This window comes from Vigna umbellata, chromosome 5 (genome assembly GCF_029865625.1).
Source record: "Vigna umbellata cultivar VRB3 chromosome 5, Vumbellata_1.0, whole genome shotgun sequence".
Taxonomy (NCBI): domain Eukaryota; kingdom Viridiplantae; phylum Streptophyta; class Magnoliopsida; order Fabales; family Fabaceae; genus Vigna; species Vigna umbellata.
Window position 1 is genome coordinate 34,168,078 of NC_142169.1, and position 17,804 is coordinate 34,185,881.

Consider the following 17,804-nt stretch of genomic DNA (forward strand, 5'->3'; position numbering starts at 1 on the left):
GATGGTCACTCTGCCTGGTGGTCGGTCACTCGGCCTAGTGGTCGGTCTGGTAGTCAGTCACTCGACTTGGTGATTGCCCGACCACCAGGCCGAGTGGCCAATCACCAAGAAGAGTGGCCGACCAATCACCAGGCCGAGTGGTCGACCACCAGGCTGAGTGACCGATCACCAGGTCGAGTGGCTGACCACCAGGCCGAGTGACCGACCACAAACTTATTTAAAAGAAAGTCAACTCAGCGACCAAGTATGCCACGTCAGAACAACTTGCTCATGTCACCAAGCCACGCATCAAAATTTTTAACGCCGTCCAGCCTAATTAACGATAAGGTGTAATTTGATTCAATTTTATACAATAAGGGACTTAATTGAGACCATTTAGAAACAAACCTCTCCAAATAGGGATGTTCAAAAGGATTAAACCTATTTTAAATTACTTGTGGGAAAAGCTTTTCCGGTGAATGGGTTATTTTTTTATGAGTCCTAACTATATAGCTATTTTCCATTATCTTTTGGTATTTTGGGGTAGCGATAAATGTGTAAAAGAAAGAGTATATTGATAAAGATATTTTTTCCAAAATCAAAAGAGCGATTAGGTAAAAAAAATAAAGGATTCTTAATTAGCTCGTTATCCTAGAACAAAAATTAGGCGAAAAATCGATTAGAGAGAGTCCGTGAATGGGTTTTACTTGTTTTCTAGGTATATTTTTATACCTATAATTTTATGTTTTGACCATATCGCACTATGTATCATTTGATAATCCAATGAATCTCTGATTCTTTGTTTGACCAAATAGACTTTTTTAATGGAGCAATATAAAGCATATTTAGAACTCCATAGATCTCGATACCAGGACATCCTATACCCACTTTTTTTTCGGGAATCTATTTATGGACTAGCTTATCGTCATGAGTCCTTTTTTATAGAAAATGTAGATTATAACAACTTGAATGGATTTGGGATTGAGTGGATTTGAAAACAAATTTTTGTTGTTGTTTATTTGAGTGAATTTAGAGGTAAATGAGAGTGGACTTGGAAGCAATGTTTATGAGAATTAGTGTAGGATTTGATTGATGTGACAGATTAAAAAAAATTATTTCAAATCTACTCTCACCTACACCCAAATTCACTCAAATAAACAACAAAAAAATTTATTTTCAAATCCTCTCAAATTCATTCATTCTCTCTCCCCAAATCCATGATCCTTGATTCATGTTGAAGGCAAATATTATTTTACTTATATGATCAAGGTTAATTAATAATTATATGTGTATATGTGTGACATAATTTAATTTCCTACTGCTTGTATATATTAGATTTATTGTCTAATTTAATTATAATCATTTCAATTTTTATTTGATATATAAACCAAGATTATTTTATTTCAATAAAATTCTATATTGCTGAATTGTTGTTTATATTATAGGAACATATTATAATAACACTACAAATAAACTTATAATTATAATATTAATAACAACAATAATAAAATAAATAATAATAAATAATATAATAATAACAAATTATATTTTCTGTAATTTTAAATAACAACTTCAATTTCATTTTAACCTAGTTTTTTCTATTTACATTTTTATTGATATCACATTTATTTTTATCAAAAGTAAAATATAATAATATAATTTTATTTATTAAATATTTACTAATCTATCTTATCCACAATGTCATACCCAAACATTCATTTCATGTTCATTCAAATCATATCATCTTTTTCTTAATTTAAACAATCTCATATTCATTTCCTTTTCCTCTTAAATCAACTTAAATTCACTCCTTCAAAATCATCTTTAAATATAAACAAATCCATTAATTTAATTATTAAAATTTAATATCATTATAATCCTCAATATTCTTATCATATCATATTCACATGTTTCAGTATCAATTTCTCATAAGAAATCAATTTAAATTTAAAACTTTGGAAACCGTACGGGAGATGTTCTAACCTTAATAATATGTTTACTTAATTATAAATGAGTTGTCAAATTGTTAGATTTGACTAATCAAACCAAAAGTGAAAAGTACACCAATGCAGTTTAACTTAAAATCTAATGTAATCCTTTAATCTTTTAATCTAATGGATCAGACTAACATTGACCTCTTTATTTTATAATTTACATTTATATAAATTTAAGAATGAGCAATATCATATTAATTAAGTTTAATTATTTTTGTCAATCACTTATCTGTAAGGTCATTCAAAATTGACTGAAATCTTTCTAAGTTCAAAAAATTTTAGCCATTTTTAGAGGCTGCATTCAGTGTTCCTTATGTATTAATTTATTAAAACTATGGTCAGTAAAAGGACCAAGCTTTTTGAGTGCAGTTTGAATTGTAAGTTAAGCTACATAGGTTGGTACATAATTAAAACCATGGTTATTGTTAACCTTGTCCTTTCCCTAATCAAATGCTCCAAAATTTATATATTCCTATAACAATGAGTCTTTGTAAGAAGGGAGAGTTTGATTCTCACGTTAATGAAAACAAAAAAACAAATTGAATAGTACACAAAAAGACCGATATAGTTATTTTTAATATAAACTTTTTCATCACTTACTGTTACTAGATACTTTTAGTATATTTTTTTTTCAAATGATCTCAGCTTAGGAATCTAAACTTACGTTTGAGTTCCAAAATATCCAATATTTTACGTGGGAAATTGTATCAACTCTTTGCCCTTATTAGACCCAAAGCAGAAAGATACCAAAACCTCCAATAAGAATACAAATATAAACTATAAGATAACACTGAGTGGAAAATGTAAAGGAGGCAATATCATCAAATTAGGATGATAATCTTGCAAATCAAGCACTCATTAGTCATTACGGAATGTCCATTGTATAAATAAACCACACAAGATTTGCACGCCACGCATGTGTAAGTAAAAAATATCAGAAATGATGAAGTCGCGAGAGAAAAAAAGCCACACATACAAACACTTGCTCGATAGACCAAAATGTTCTGTTAAAGAAAAGGCAATAGAAGAAGGAAGCAACATTCAAGATTCTGGAACAGTGGCTGCTGCTGCTGCCGCCGCCCGTTTGATTGTTGCAGACTTTGTCAGATGATTATAGCTCCCTTTCTCCTTGAAAAGCTGGGAGAAATGGTGCTTGCAATACAGAATGCCCTCAAGGGCTGCATAATTCGATGGGGTTATGGGACAACCACCATGTGAACACTTGAAACATGATTTGTGATAGGCCTGCCCTTCCACTGTTACCTAAAATCAAACAAAAAGATACACACATTTATAATAGTAACAAGAAAACCAAATTTAAGTTCTAGTTATGGTTATGTGCAGAACTGCAGATTTATAATGATTAGAATTACATTTTCTCATTCAAGATAAAGTTAGTAAATTTTTCAGTTTGGTTATATACTATCCACTTCCATTCCAGCGGCGCTACTTCTCTCAAGTAAAAAAGTCTCATTTTCTAACAAAGCTACCCCCAGTATGATTTTCAGTGTGTAACAAGGTCATGGTTGATTCCCTTCTTACCTTTTGGCTTTAAAACAGTTTTCTAAAACAATGTCACACTACACAACAATCAATTTCTCATTCAAAATCTATGAATTTTGAAAAGTTTCCAAAACAAATGCCAATCTACTCTCCCATCCTATTGACAGAAGAATAGAAGAAACTAATACAAGAGCTTGACATTACCACAAACACAAATTGCCAGGTATATGTCACTATCTCAGGATGGATTTCGTTAGATGGAAATTTTATAGTAACCATTTGTGGGTGGAGGAGAAGCTCCACAATTATTCACAAGCAAACATAATTTTGCTTTCTTGACCTGTAGAATTATGAACTAATATGTTTCATCATCTTAAGCACAGAAATAAAATATGAAAGTTAATCTCCACACAATTATCTCCCATTAAGATAAGGATGTCCATCCATATGCCCCATACAGAGTCTAGCTGTGGTCCAAAAAGAAAATGAAGTTCAAACTCCTCCTTTGCACATAATTATTTTTGAGGCAGTAACACGCTTGATTTCACAGAATCAAGTGTACCAGACCAGACCAAAAGGGGAGTCCAAACCTAAAATACTAGTCCATTAGATAAAAGAGTTTCAAGGCTTGACAACTACATCAAGTAGTTTATTGTACTCAATATAAGACTCCTAACACTTAAACATCCATATGCCTAATTTGTAACAAAATATTTTCATGAATATTGACCATTATCAAGTATTTTTGCTTGAGATTTTTTAATCCTACCTTCTCCAATGGATAAGCAGTTTTCCCACATGTTGCACACTTTTCTTGTGTGCCAGAAAACATGCTCGCAGCTTTGCTAGATGACCTTGTCTGGAAAAAACAAAAGATGCCAATGGTTATTCAATAATACCAAATGCTGCAGACCTGTTTATCACAATGAAGTTTGAAAATTGCAAACTAAAGCTTTTTACCAGCTCAGGAGTAGTCTTATCAGCTAACTTTGCAGCTGTTCAAAATGAAAATGTGGCCAATTAAAGCGACATCTGATTCAAAAATCACACAAGCACAGCTTCACCTCAAAAAGAAAAAGAACAACACATACGTGACTGGAAGTTCTTGCTGAAGGTGCCAGTCTCCTTGAAGAGCTGCTCATAGTGAGGTTTACAGTAAAGAACTCCTTCCATTGAGGAATAGTTGCTCAGCTGAAACAAAAAAGGTCATCAAATAATTCGTATGAAAGTTTAAACTGAAATACACTAATGCTAACTCAGTTAGTGTCCAACATTACTAACTGTTCGAATAAACTTCACAAACACTCACATGGAAAGAAAATAAGAAGGTAAAACAAATTGAGTTTCTCCGATAAGTTAAAATCAATTTAAGCACTTCAATTTTTAGAGAAGTTTGGTAATATAGCTGCTCCTCCCGTTAAAGTGCATAAGTTGATTTTAGCTTATAGGAAATGTTCAATGGATTTTACTTTCTTATATTTTTCACCTGCAAGTATCTATGGAAAAGTTTATTTCTTCAGACGCGAAGTAAAAGGAGCAGATCTGTGTCATTACAAGAAGCGAGTGAAGATTTTAGACTCCAAAAATTCTTAGCTTCATCAAATTCTAAAAAGAGAATGAGGGTGGTGTCCTAATTCTTTTTCTGATAAGATCATAAAATTCTTTTTATTAGTCAGCTAAAATTCCCGTCGAAATTTTACATGGATGCAAGGCAGCGTCAAACAAAAAGCAAGAATCTTTAGCAGAATTTAACAAATATCAATAAACAACAGTATTAATAAGCCATCAAATAAATAATGCAACTAACAAAAACAAACAAAATCAAAATCATATTAATAACGCCAAAAAAGGTACCTTTAATGTTCCTTTGCAGTGGGAGCACCTGAAGCAAGCTTTGTGATAAGCAGTGCCATCTGCAGAAAGCTGATCAACGGGATAAACCGTTTTCTCACAAGCCTTGCACTTCTGCTGGGTTCCGATAAAAGACATTGCTGTGGCTTTTAGATCTAATTTCACCACCAATTCCAAATTCACAAGGCACTGGATCGGCTTCAATGACTACTTTTAGTGTTAGATTTGCCTATGACAATAACTTGAGCTACCCATGTCAACCAAAAACATTAACAACAATGAGCACAAAAAGTTGGAGCAAACCGAAGAAGAAAAAGAAATTTTGAAAGCTTTAAAAAATCCTCGTATGAATGAATCTGTTTGGTATGGTTGAGAGAAATGAAATGGTATAGAGTTAACGCAGTCAAAATGGGTATTTCATTTTCAGCATACCTTGCGAAGAGAAAGTGGTGAATGGTGGATCGGTTGTGATCTGAAACTTTGAACTGAAAAGCTGAAGATAAAGATAGAGTGAGAAATTCTGAGGGCGACAGTGAATGAGAACAAGAAGATGAAGTTGAGAGACAACTCTGGTTGGAACTCTGGAAAATGAATGTCATTCAATTTATATTGATTGATAACAGATCATATCTTGGTCATCATAATGAAAATCCATTGAGTAGAGAAAATGAATGCATTTCTATTGCAAATAATAATATTCTTTCCCATTACTCTTTATAATTAAAAAAACAATTAATTCAGTTTATAATAATAAATTTATTTTTTAAATTACCTTTATTGTAAAAAAAATTAAGTTTGCCCTTTTTTCGTGAGCAATATCTTAGTTCAAATATTTAATGCAAAAAATATATTGGACTAAGTTGTGTTAAAAAAACTTAATTTTCAATAAATAAGATCAGAAAGAAAGATTAATAAATATTAGGAATGAGGATACAAATATCCTTGCTGTCTCCATTGACACTTTTTTATTCGTTTGGTAAAGTCCACTAATGTTGTTTCTCTTCTTTTTTTATTTTCTTTTATTTTTCTGTCTCTGAGTCATGGTTCATGGCCAACAACCCAATCAGACCATCAAAATTAGCAGACCTCAAACTTCGTTTTATTAATAATTAATTAATAATGGATTAATCTCTTTCTTTCTTTTTCTTTCCTAAACTGATACACTGATAAAGAAAAAAACCGGAAGTAAATTAAACTCGTCGAAATTTCAAAATATAAACAATATTCATTTTGTTATGAATAACATTAATTAAATATGTTATGAATAACATTAATTAAATACGCGTATGATCACAATTCAATGACCTACATCTTATTTTCGTACAAAATGGGTATTGAGCACAAATTTCATATAACTTATTGTGTAGATAAATATTAAAAAACAAGGAGAAAATAAACCAAATAGTTCTTTTGTTTAAATGGTGAAATAAATAAGAGAAAAAATCATTGAAGTAAATGAAGCAAAACATACAAAGAAATGAGCCTAAAGACGAGTTATAAATAATTTTTTTTATCCTCATTAGATTAAATAGAATTTCCAATTTATTATTCTTATTCTTATAATAATAATAATAATAATAATAATAATAATAATGATAATAATAACAATAATAATAATTATTATTATTATTACATTAACAATAAAAACTTTAGACGCATTATTTAAAGATAGGATATAGAAATACAGTTCGCATGTAAATGCAAAATTTATTTTATAAATGTTTTGTGATACCAAATTAAATTTAAATTTATTACTTAAATGTTATTAAGATATATTTCAGTGATATTTATGAAATTTATATCTCATCTACTATTTCGCTATTGGATGACTAGTTGGAAAATCTGTTAAATTTTTTATATAAGTATATGATAAATATAAAGAATATAAGTAATGTGAAACTCATTTCTAACAGAGAGTAATAATATTACTAATATAATAATATATAATATATGACTTTATAGTTTTGAAATAAAAAATAAAATAAATACCTTAAAGTTATAAAAAATTACACATACAGCTATAACTAATCTTTCTTTTTTTCTTGTGGGTTTTTTTGGTTTAATTTGAGGTGCTTCTTTTTCATTTGATAATTAATTATGTTTTTATGTGTGTTTTTTTTTGTAATTGATGTGACTAATACTAATGTCATTTTCATATATTATTCAATTTTATTTTTCATCAATTTATGATAAATTTGTGGTTGTTTTCGTTGACAACATTTTAACGTATTTCAAAAATTATATCGAAGACATTTTAGAATTATGGTCTAAATTCTTATAGAAATTAAATTTAATATAGAAGGTCCAGATGTAAATTTGGTTAGATTCTTTTAAGACATGATATCACAAATTACCATTGTTGTTCACCTCTTTTGAAATTATTTTACATTTAGAATAATAAAAAAATATCATAGAGATATATCAAGGTGAAATTTGCTTACTTGTACAAGAAAATATATGCAAACTAATTTAAGGAAAATTCAGAGTAACTTAAAATATTTATCCGAATTCCACAAATAAGACTTAAAGAATATATTTTGGTGGCCTAAAATGAAGAAAGAAATTATGGGATTTATCATACGTTATTTTTTTTTTTGTCAAACAACAAAAGCAAAACACACTTCTGGGAAATTATATTTTGGATGTTTCATAATAAAAATGAAAAAAATATATTTATGGACTTTGAGAGAGGTTTGTCCGTGATGGTGTTTGGTCATGATGCAATATGAATTATTGTGAATGGATTAATAAAATCTGCTCATTTTCTAATTATTAACATCAAAATTTCCTCTAAAATGTGTTCATTTGAACATAAGAGAAATTATTAGTCTATAAGATATAGCTTCAAGCAAAGACTCTTACTTTACTTTCAGATTTTTGCCACACTTTATAAGGAGCCTTAGGAACAAAAGTTAGATTTAACCTAATTTGTTACCCTCTGTTATGTAGTAAGGATATTTATGTAATAACATAAATATCTTAGATATTTTAGACAGTTAAAATATCAGTCAAAGCCACTAACCACACTTTTAGGTAAGGTGGTTATCATTATTTTGCTTATAAATACAGTGACAAGACCCAAGTCCAGGTACGCTCTCTTTATGCTCTAGAGATCCTGAATAATATTTCAGAGCAGTATCCAATTGCTCTCTTCTGAGCTTCAGCTCCATAACTCATATCTGACTTGAGCGTCGGAGTATCTTTGCAGGTACCTCCCCCTCCTTTGACGAACATGAAGAACAACAATTGAAGAAATGCAAGCATCCCAGACAGCAGAACACGCGTCCCAGACAGCCAGGAGCAACGCAGGAAAATGTACACCGAAACATTTTGGCGCCCACCGTGGGGCCGAGTGCCAACCCAAAGAAGCCACAAGAGGAGCCTCGGCCTCAATGAATCAAACTGCAGCATCGCCACAAGGAATCTCCTCCGCGAGCCGTTAACGCTACCGTGAACACCTCTGCGAAGATCAAAGCCACAAATCTGTACCTGAACCACTGAAACGCAATAATTCAAGACACAAAGATCAAACCCAACCTCTGAAAACTCGATTCGCATATCCTAGTTCAATCTTCGAACAACGCCGTCGTGAAATCGTGCCTTCTTCATGGCAATCTGCACCCAAATTGTGATTAGGAACAACCATTTTCTCAATCCAACAGAACCCCAAAACGTGCAACCATCTTCTCCAGGGAACCCTTGTATCTTCTCCTTCTACAAACAAAAGCCACACAATTCCTAATTTCCCAAATTCCCAATTACACCAGAAATCGCAGAACGACGGGAACCCTAAATTCCCAAATCGCAACCCAAAAACTCATAGCGCCGCCGCTCTTTCAAATCACTGCATCGCTGTCAATACCATCTTCACGCCTTCGAAATGGCGAACTCTTCACACAGGAATCAAAACCCCAAGGAACAGAATCGAGATTGAGCACCGAAAATCCCCAAATCCCCAAATTGAAACTAAGAACAGAAAAGCCTCCATCGCGCCACCAGGCGCTGCTGTCACAGGGGCACCACCAAATCATCCTCCATCGCCGCCTCGACTCAGACAAGTGCCGCCTTCACCAGTGGCAACACCTGCATCTCCAATTTGCGCTGTCTCCAATCGTTCCACGGTGCGATTGATTCTAGGGTTTTTTGGGGTAAAGATAGATGTTGCAGAGAGGCGGGAAGAAGACGGTTGTCACCCATTATCCACGTCTTCCGCAACACTCGCGTCATCCACGCGTCATGCGGTTCTGCCTCCACGTCATCCAACCCAATTTCTATTCCCCAAACTTTAAACGCCAGCCGTCCATTCAAAATCTGTACGAGCGTGCCACTTGTCTCGCGTTCGGCAAGGACGTGCGTCCTGAAACGTCCCGCCATGGCCTCGTGTACGTTCGGCCTCACAGCTACGAGGACGCTCAAGCATTCGACCACACGTACCACACGAACGTTCAAGGAATCAGACGTTCGGTTTCAAAAGCGTTCGCCATATAGTTTAACCAGCCCGCCTAGCGTACGCCAATAACGTTCGTCCAGGAGCGTCCCCAAGCTCAGCCAACCGTACGCCAATTACGTTCGTCCTAGAACGTCCCCAATTACGTTCGTCCTGGAACGTACGCCAACTACGTTCGTCCTGAAACGTCTTGTACTCAGCCTACGTCACTGACGTTCGTCCACGCACTCATTTTGGAACGCTCGACAACGCCATTGGACAAGCGTTCGAGCAATCAACCATTCGTCTTCGCACTCGGATTTGAACGCTCGACACTCAACGTGGACAAGCGTTCCAGCTATCAGATGTTCGACCTCGCCTTCTGGACCGAACGCTCAGCAATCAATATCAACGTTCAGCCCAGAGCGTTCGTCACTTTGCATGACCATACAAGTTCAGTCTAGAGCGCTCGTCACTTCATTTATCATCAAGGTTCGGCCTCTAGCGTTTGGCCTCGCATATACTCGAACGCTCGACCATCAGTATGTGCGAGCGTCCTCACCCTTCGAATTCCAACACTAGACAAAGACTGTGGACGAGCGTTCAAGCCACCAGCCGTTCGCCTCGGATCGTTCGTCCTCGGCCTTGGATTCGCAGGCTCGACACTCAACGTGGACGAGCGTTCAAACAGAAGACGTTCGTCCTCAAGAGTACAGCATTCGGGCTAATGAACGTTCAGCCATCAGGTTTGCAACTTGACCAAATGATCTCACCTGTAGGATTCGTATTGTTTCTTACAGTGCAGATAATCATATCTTATACGTAAAAGCGGACATATGAACACCGTTCGTCCTGAAGCGTCCATTACTCAGCCTCAGATCTGCAGGCGCTCGTCCATTCAACTACAGCTGATGCTTGCTTTGGTCGTCATTAACGTTCGGTCCAGAACGTTCCACCGTTCGCTCGTCATTAACATCCATCCACTTCAACGAGTGCTCGTCCAACCATTTCAACGAGCGCTCGTCCAACCATTTCAACGAGCGTTCAAACACTGCTCGACACTCCACTTGGTTTAGGCAGCTTGGCAATAATGGGACGAACGTTCAAACCATCCCCAACGACGTTCGTCCACTCCGCTCTCAATAATCAGCAACGTTCGCCCTTGAACGTCCCTCACGACGTTCGTCCTTGAACGTTCCTCTCGACGTTCGCCCTTGAACGTTCCTCTCGACGTTCGCCCTTGAACGTTCCTCACGACGTTCGCCCTTGAACGTTGCTCACGACGTTCGTCCTTGAACGTTCCTCTCGACGTTCGCCCTTGAACGTTCCTCTCGACGTTCGCCCTTGAACGTCCCTCACGACGTTCGTCCTTGAACGTTCCTCATGACGTTCTTCCTTGAACGTCCCTAATGACGTTCGTCCTCGAACGTCCCTCATGACGTTCTTCCTGGGAACGTTCGTCCTTTCTGATCCCAAGCGCTCGTCCACACGCATAACGTTTGCTGAGTAACGTTCGCTCAGTAACGTTCGACCTAGAATTTTCGGACATCATTGACGTTCGGTTCCAAGCGTTCGGCCCAAGCCGTTCGTCACTTCGTTCGGCCACGTTCTTATTCGGCCTCTTTAACTAACGGTCATCCTCGCGCATCCCGCAAACAGCCTTACGTGCGTCAATAACGTTCGTCCTGGAACGTCCCAAGTTCTGCTTCGCGTACCTCAACGACGTTCGTTTTTGAGGCGTCCCAAGCTCAAACGCGCGTTCCAGCAATTACTCATTCGAATGTATAACGTTCGTCCAATGACGCTCCAGTTCTCTTAGTTCATCACTCTGACGCTCGACCTCTACCGCTCGACCAATCTTCAACACGAGCGCTCCAGTATTCGGCCTGACTCCTGTTCGGCCTCCTAACGTTCGTCTGCTTGATCTCCAACGCTCGTCCACTCTGTCCCCAGCGTTCGGCAATTTCGCCTCAACATCCGATGACGTTCGTTCTATTGGTACCGATGTTCGCCCTAGAACACCCAGGTGCATCGAACAAACACGTGCATAAAGGGATACACTCCCGCTGGCCGATGTTCGCCCTAGAACACCCAGGTGCATAGAACAAAGAGACACACTCCCGTTGGTAGATGTTCGCCCCAGAACACCCAGAACATCAACCGCTCGACAATTCATGGACGAGCGTTCAAGCAGTCGGCCGTTCGGCCTCAAAGGTGTTCGCCCTTTGGTTTCAACCGCTCGACAATCCATGTACGAGCGTTCAAGCAGTCGGCCGTTGGCCTCCCTTTGGTTTCAACCGCTCGCCAACTCATGTGTATGAGCGTCCATTCAGTCAGTCGTACAGCGTCAACGCTCGACATCAACGCTCTACAATCAAATGTCAACGAGCGTCCACTCAGTCAGCGTTCGACCTCAACGCTCGACAATCAAATGTCAATGAGCGTCCACTCAGTCAGCGTTCGACCTCAACGCTCGACAATCAAATGTCAACGATCGTCCACTCAGTCAATCGGTCGACCTCAACGCTCGACAATCAAATGCACGTCAACGAGCGTCCAAACATCGCTCGACATTCCGTTTCAACGAGCATTCCATAAGCGCTCGCCAATCCGTATCAGCGAGCGTTCAAACATCGCTCGACATTCATGATTAACGAGCACTCAAGAAGTTGGCCGTTCGACCTCAAATTTGTTCAACCTTTTGGTTTTTGCCGTTCGTCTTCGCCTCCTTTTTGTCCATCAAATTCCTTACTTGCACACGCTCTCTAATTACAGCGAAGACAGCCTCCATCAAACTCATAAGTCCTAGAGTTACCACGTTCATAAAACGGAACGATTAACTCGGACTTGGGGGGCATGTTATGTAGTAAGGATATTTATGTAATAACATAAATATCTTAGATATTTTAGACAGTTAAAATATCAGTCAAAGCCACTAACCACACTTTTAGGTAAGGTGGTTATCATTATTTTGCTTATAAATACAGTGACAAGACCCAAGTCCAGGTACGCTCTCTTTATGCTCTAGAGATCCTGAATAATATTTCAGAGCAGTATCCAATTGCTCTCTTCTGAGCTTCAGCTCCATAACTCATATCTGACTTGAGCGTCGGAGTATCTTTGCAGGTACCTCCCCCTCCTTTGACGAACATGAAGAACAACAATTGAAGAAATGCAAGCATCCCAGACAGCAGAACACGCGTCCCAGACAGCCAGGAGCAACGCAGGAAAATGTACACCGAAACACCCTTAAACCACCAATGGAATTTTTTTTTTAAATATCAAATATTTAGTAGTTAAAAGTTTGTGTCTTAAAACAAACTAGAAATTGAGAACGAATATATATTTGATAGAGTTTATTTATAACACCTTTTAATCCAGCATAAGAATTATAAAGCATCGTACTTTAACTTCTAAAGTCTTTTGTACTAATCTGGGTTGACCCAATTTGAATTTTACATTCAAAAGAGATTATTATAACTTTACTCCAAGCTCATTAGTTATTAACATCTAAAACTTCGAAACAAAATAATTATTCTTATTATGTTTTTATAATTATCTTATTATGTTTTTATAATTTTGGAATACAGACCCCGTAAACCTTTAGCTAATTCCTATATAAGTTAGTTAATCTAACAAGGATAATTATGGTAGTTTATTAAGAAAAATCTTGAGATAGTATTGATTTCTAAAATTATAAAATAACTCTCATGCCAAAATAGTGAAAAAGTTGTAGTTAAAATTTAGAGCTTCTTTTTTTTTTTTTTTATGCATCGTCAATATATTTTAATTAATTTTAACTGGCGAGGGCTGATGAAAAAGAAAATTGATTGTAATAAGTGATGGTATTTCTCAAATTTTTAAATGTTGAATATAGCGTATAGCGAAAATGATCAAATAGGCAAATCTGTGTTAACCTAAAAAGAGAAGCAAGAAGAAGATGATCGGCGTCGGAAAGGCCAAGCAGTACGGTAACGTCCTTGACAAGCCCCTCGCCAAGGGCAAGCAAGAGGTCCCTTTCTCTACCCTTCTCTCTCTCTCTCTCTCTCTCTCTCCCTCTATCTCTTCCCATTTAAACCACTTCGTCGAGATCAACGATCCAGATCTCGCGTTATTCATCACTTTGATTCCGCGTTTCCAATTCCACTGCTAATTTGATGTGTTGTTGCAGGTTAGTTTGAGTGCATTCGCGTTCTTGTTTTCAGAGCTTGTTCAGTACAACCAAACGCAGGTCGATAACATTGGGGAACTCGAACGAAGGTTATCATCCATTGCATTTTGAATTAATCATAATCGCTTATCGCTTTTGTTTTTATTTTATCCGTAGGTTAAAACTTGGGAGATCGTGTGATAAAAAAAGTAGGTACTTGATTGTTAAGGAAGATTTATTTTGCTTTCATAGATCCAGGAAGTTAACTCTTAGTCTGAAATGTTAGTTACAATTGGATAGTGCCTTCGTACTTTGTTTGAAATTTAAAGAAGCTTGAAGATATATAAATTCTAGATTGATTTGGCTTGAAAACATCATTTTCCTGATGCTTTACTGTTGTACTGTAACAATGTATATATTCAAATTGACGCGAATTAGTTTATTAGTTTAGTATCTAACAATGTAAATCTACCAGACTGGAGGATGCTGGATATGCGGTTGGGGCACGAGTTCTTGAGCTGCTTTGCCACAGAGATAAGGTATGGTTTCTGGCACAAATTTTTGTAACCGTTTTCTTTGTTTATCACAACCGGGGTTGGAAATCAAATTAGGTAATCCTTGACCCAGATAAGAGGGGATCCTATACTGTGCAATCCAGCAGTTTCCTCTATTTGAAGGATTTATCACTTTGGATGGCTTAAAACTATGCATGGGTATTATATTTCGATCCATGAGCCTGTGCTTGGAGTCTTGGACTTGTAAGTTGTAAGCTATATGAGCTATCACTTGGGTTCGATTCTTTTGTCAAACAAATGAAGGAGGAGCAGAGATAAAACACTAGTGTTCAGATCATCACAAGTGATTTCTGAGCCTGTGGCATTTTCATAACCATCTCTACTCTTTTATTCTTCTTGATTAGGTTATTTTTGGTAATGATAGTTTGTTACTACGAAAGAGGAAATCTCATCAGTAGTTGTACAAGCCATCCATTATTATAATTAACAACTCTTAATTGCACGTAGACTAATAGATGTGCCATTTCTACTCTCTGTATTAAACAGACTGATCCACTCCTTTGGCCTGTTAACCTTCGATCTATAAAGTGAGAGAATCCGTGCACATCCTTTTTTTTGTGATATCACGGTTCAAAGAAGGGCTTGTATGTTGGTTGGTTTTGTTTGTGTATATTGAAGCTTGACTCTAACTGATTTAATTTTGGTCACGAGGGTGGAATGCATCTGTACTTTTTTGTTATTTTTTTTTTCCATGATTGATGTATAGTTATTCTTAAACTACAGGGAAACAGAAGAGAGACACGGCTGTTGGGTATTCTTTCTTTTGTACACAGTACAGTGTGGAAAGTACTATTTGGAAAGGTTAGCTCCTTTTATCAAAATTTGCTTCTGTTCCATTCCATCATTACCTGAATTATCTCGATGTTTGGAGAAGTGAAATAAATGTTGTGTTACACCAGCATATGAAATATCCTTTGCTTAGATACATGAGAATTTTTTTTTTCGTTTTGAGCCTTTGTCATCCTGTTATGCATAGCCTTGGCAGACTGGCAAAAAGGTTCTGTGGAATTCTGTCACAAGAAATATTCACCTTGCACTCTTGAAAAGAAGATTATCGTAGATGTGAATCGTGCATTACATGACAAGATAGACTACTTTATACAAATCCCTTTTGATTGTTCACTCTTGAAAGTTGTGATGGTTGGCTTTAGCAAGCTTGTGTGGGTCTTCACAGTAATCTTAAGGTTCATCTTGATTTGGTATTTGGAATAAGAACACTGCCTAGTCTAAGGTTTTTTAAATGTAGAGCAAGTAAATATATTGTGGTTTTATTTTATATTCTATTGGTTACTAGGTCTTATTCCCCTAATCATGGATGTCCATTAACTGATCTTTGGTGCTTGGGAGCATGCTGGGTTGGGTTGATCATCATCATGTCATGTTTACTTATTTATACAAAGAATCACCAATCATTGATGAAACGTTGGTTCTTGACGAACCTGTATATTTTAGTCATGTGTTCTACATCATGATTTCCCACGTGTCTTTTGGAAATTCTCATGTACGGTCCACTTTGCTCTAGTGATAGACCCGAAACACAGTGCGTTAGCTGTTCGAATAGTCCAATACCTGCCTAGGCAATATATCTTGTAGTTATGATGTAAGAGATATGACTCGAGCTTGAACCCAATGGAGCTTTGATACCATTTGTTTTTAATAATAGAGCACTAATTATTCTACTATGTTTTTTCATGTCATATACTCTTTTCCCTTGGAATGCGTTAAGTTGGCAACTATCTTAATTTTTTAGTAGCTCCTTAAGTTTCAATGCTTTTCTTCTTATATTAGGTAGCTGATTCACTGGAGAAAGGAACCGAACATGAAGATGAATACATGATTAGTGAAAAAGAGCTTCTAGTAAACAAGTAATTTCAGTATCGACATTTTATTTGACTGTTACATAATATATTTTTGTTCATCAATTAGTTGTGAGCTTGTATGGATCTCTGCTTTATAGATTCATTTCTATCCCAAAGGACATGGGGACGTTTAACTGTGGAGCATTTGTTGCTGGAATAGTACGGGTAAGTATTTTTTCTTGCTCAGTTACTGTCATCTGGTTATCTAATCCTTACAGAAAGATCCAATCAGTAGTTTTGTTTTGTTTCATCTACCAATGTAGGGCGTTTTGGACGGTGCCGGATTTCCGGCTGTTGTAACTGCGCATTTTGTGCCTATGGAAGGTCAACAACGACCACGGACGACAATTTTGATAAAATTTGCTGAAGAGGTATACTTCCATTGCTTTTACTTGTTACGTGTACGCATGCTGATAGCTAAATTATAAACTGATAGTTTCGTTTTCGGTTTCTACCTACCAGGTGCTACAAAGAGAAGCAAGATTAGGCTGATATTTATACCAAGAATTTTTAATTATGATATCTGTAATGCTGTACACCACCATAGAAAGATGTGGAACTTACACCACTGCATGTGAAAAAGTAATTTAGGATTTTCACTACCCTATTGATTTCTCTGAACTCAGTGATTTTTATTCTGATGTATGTTATGGTCGGAATTATCCTTACTGAATTACATTGTACAAAAAAATCTCCTGTTCGTGTTGATGCTATTATTTTCAAGTTCTCTCTCACCCCCTGTAATAATTGAGCATAAAACCGAGGAAATGAAAGCTTGATTTGCTAGCAAAGCATGGAATTAAAATCGCCTGTGGAGTCTCCGTCATCTCCCAACGATGGGTATCTTTTATAAATAAAAGAGAGCATGATATAAAAAAAATATAAAACAAATTATATTTTGCATAAGCAGTTGAAAACTTGACAAAGTAAAGTAGTTGTTGAAAAAGGAAAGTTAGTATTAATTTTGAAGGGTTTATTACATTTATTTGATTTTTTTTATATAGACGAAAAATATTTTATAAAAAAAATCTGTTTAGATTCGATAAGATTGTTAGAAATGATAAAGTTTGTACATTGAGTACTTTGTGTATTTTCTTAACAAATAATTTTGCTTACAAATTGAATAGGATTAATATATACTAGCGAAACTAGTGATTATGTGTTAGATATGCTTGTCTTCTATCATTTTGTTTTATTTAGTTAAAGTTTAATTATTGTAATAATTTTTATTATTTTCTATATAATTTTTAATATATATATATATATATATATATATATATATATATATATATATATATATTTCATATTACTTTCGTGATGTGCTAGACTAAAGTATTTATAAAGAATACCAACGTTCTAAACTTTCACCGATTCAAAAAAATTCAAATTGATTTATGTTTCGAAATATTAATTTTTATATTTAATTTACTCTAAATATTTTAATTGGGGGAATTTTTGTATTTGCAA

General features: G+C 35.8%; 2 protein-coding genes across 4 annotated transcripts; one reads left to right on the forward strand and one right to left on the reverse strand.

The window, feature by feature from the left end:
* Positions 1-2,799: 2,799 nt before the first annotated feature.
* LOC124840348 (LIM domain-containing protein WLIM2b-like) lies at positions 2,800-5,930 on the reverse strand. 3 transcript variants are annotated; one of them, XM_047316386.2, is made up of 6 exons: positions 5,760-5,930; positions 5,331-5,556; positions 4,568-4,667; positions 4,437-4,471; positions 4,246-4,335; positions 2,800-3,236 (listed from the first exon to the last, which is right to left on the reverse strand). In XM_047316386.2, the coding sequence occupies exons 2-6, from the start codon at positions 5,463-5,465 to the stop codon at positions 3,015-3,017; spliced, it is 582 nt and encodes a 193-aa protein (XP_047172342.1). In that variant the 5' UTR covers positions 5,466-5,556; positions 5,760-5,930; the 3' UTR covers positions 2,800-3,014. The 3 variants fall into 3 exon arrangements, with proteins under 3 accessions (XP_047172342.1, XP_047172341.1, XP_047172340.1); XM_047316385.2 differs by having other exon boundaries at positions 5,331-5,568; positions 5,760-5,929; XM_047316384.2 differs by having other exon boundaries at positions 5,331-5,574; positions 5,760-5,928.
* Positions 5,931-13,606: 7,676 nt separating this feature from the next.
* On the forward strand, positions 13,607-17,071 carry LOC124840357 (Transport protein particle (TRAPP) component). The gene is made up of 8 exons (XM_047316397.2): positions 13,607-13,765; positions 13,925-14,013; positions 14,379-14,442; positions 15,202-15,279; positions 16,267-16,343; positions 16,436-16,502; positions 16,601-16,708; positions 16,800-17,071. The coding sequence occupies exons 1-8, from the start codon at positions 13,694-13,696 to the stop codon at positions 16,827-16,829; spliced, it is 585 nt and encodes a 194-aa protein (XP_047172353.1). The 5' UTR covers positions 13,607-13,693; the 3' UTR covers positions 16,830-17,071.
* Positions 17,072-17,804: the final 733 nt, after the last annotated feature.

Bases quoted from the DNA above. Each gene is read 5' to 3' on its own strand.
- LOC124840348 (XM_047316386.2), bottom strand. From the start codon at position 5,465: ATGTCTTTTATCGGAACCCAGCAGAAGTGCAAGGCTTGTGAGAAAACG. The intron at 4,668-5,330 runs GTACCTTTTTTG...TTTTTGTTTCAG, and splicing joins ACTGCAAAGGAACATTAAAG to CTGAGCAACTATTCCTCAAT. The intron at 4,336-4,436 runs GTAAAAAGCTTT...TGTTTTTTCCAG, and splicing joins ATAAGACTACTCCTGAGCTG to ACAAGGTCATCTAGCAAAGC.
- LOC124840357 (XM_047316397.2), top strand. From the start codon at position 13,694: ATGATCGGCGTCGGAAAGGCCAAGCAGTACGGTAACGTCCTTGACAAG. The intron at 13,766-13,924 runs GTCCCTTTCTCT...GTGTTGTTGCAG, and splicing joins TCGCCAAGGGCAAGCAAGAG to GTTAGTTTGAGTGCATTCGC. The intron at 14,014-14,378 runs GTTATCATCCAT...TAAATCTACCAG, and splicing joins ATTGGGGAACTCGAACGAAG to ACTGGAGGATGCTGGATATG.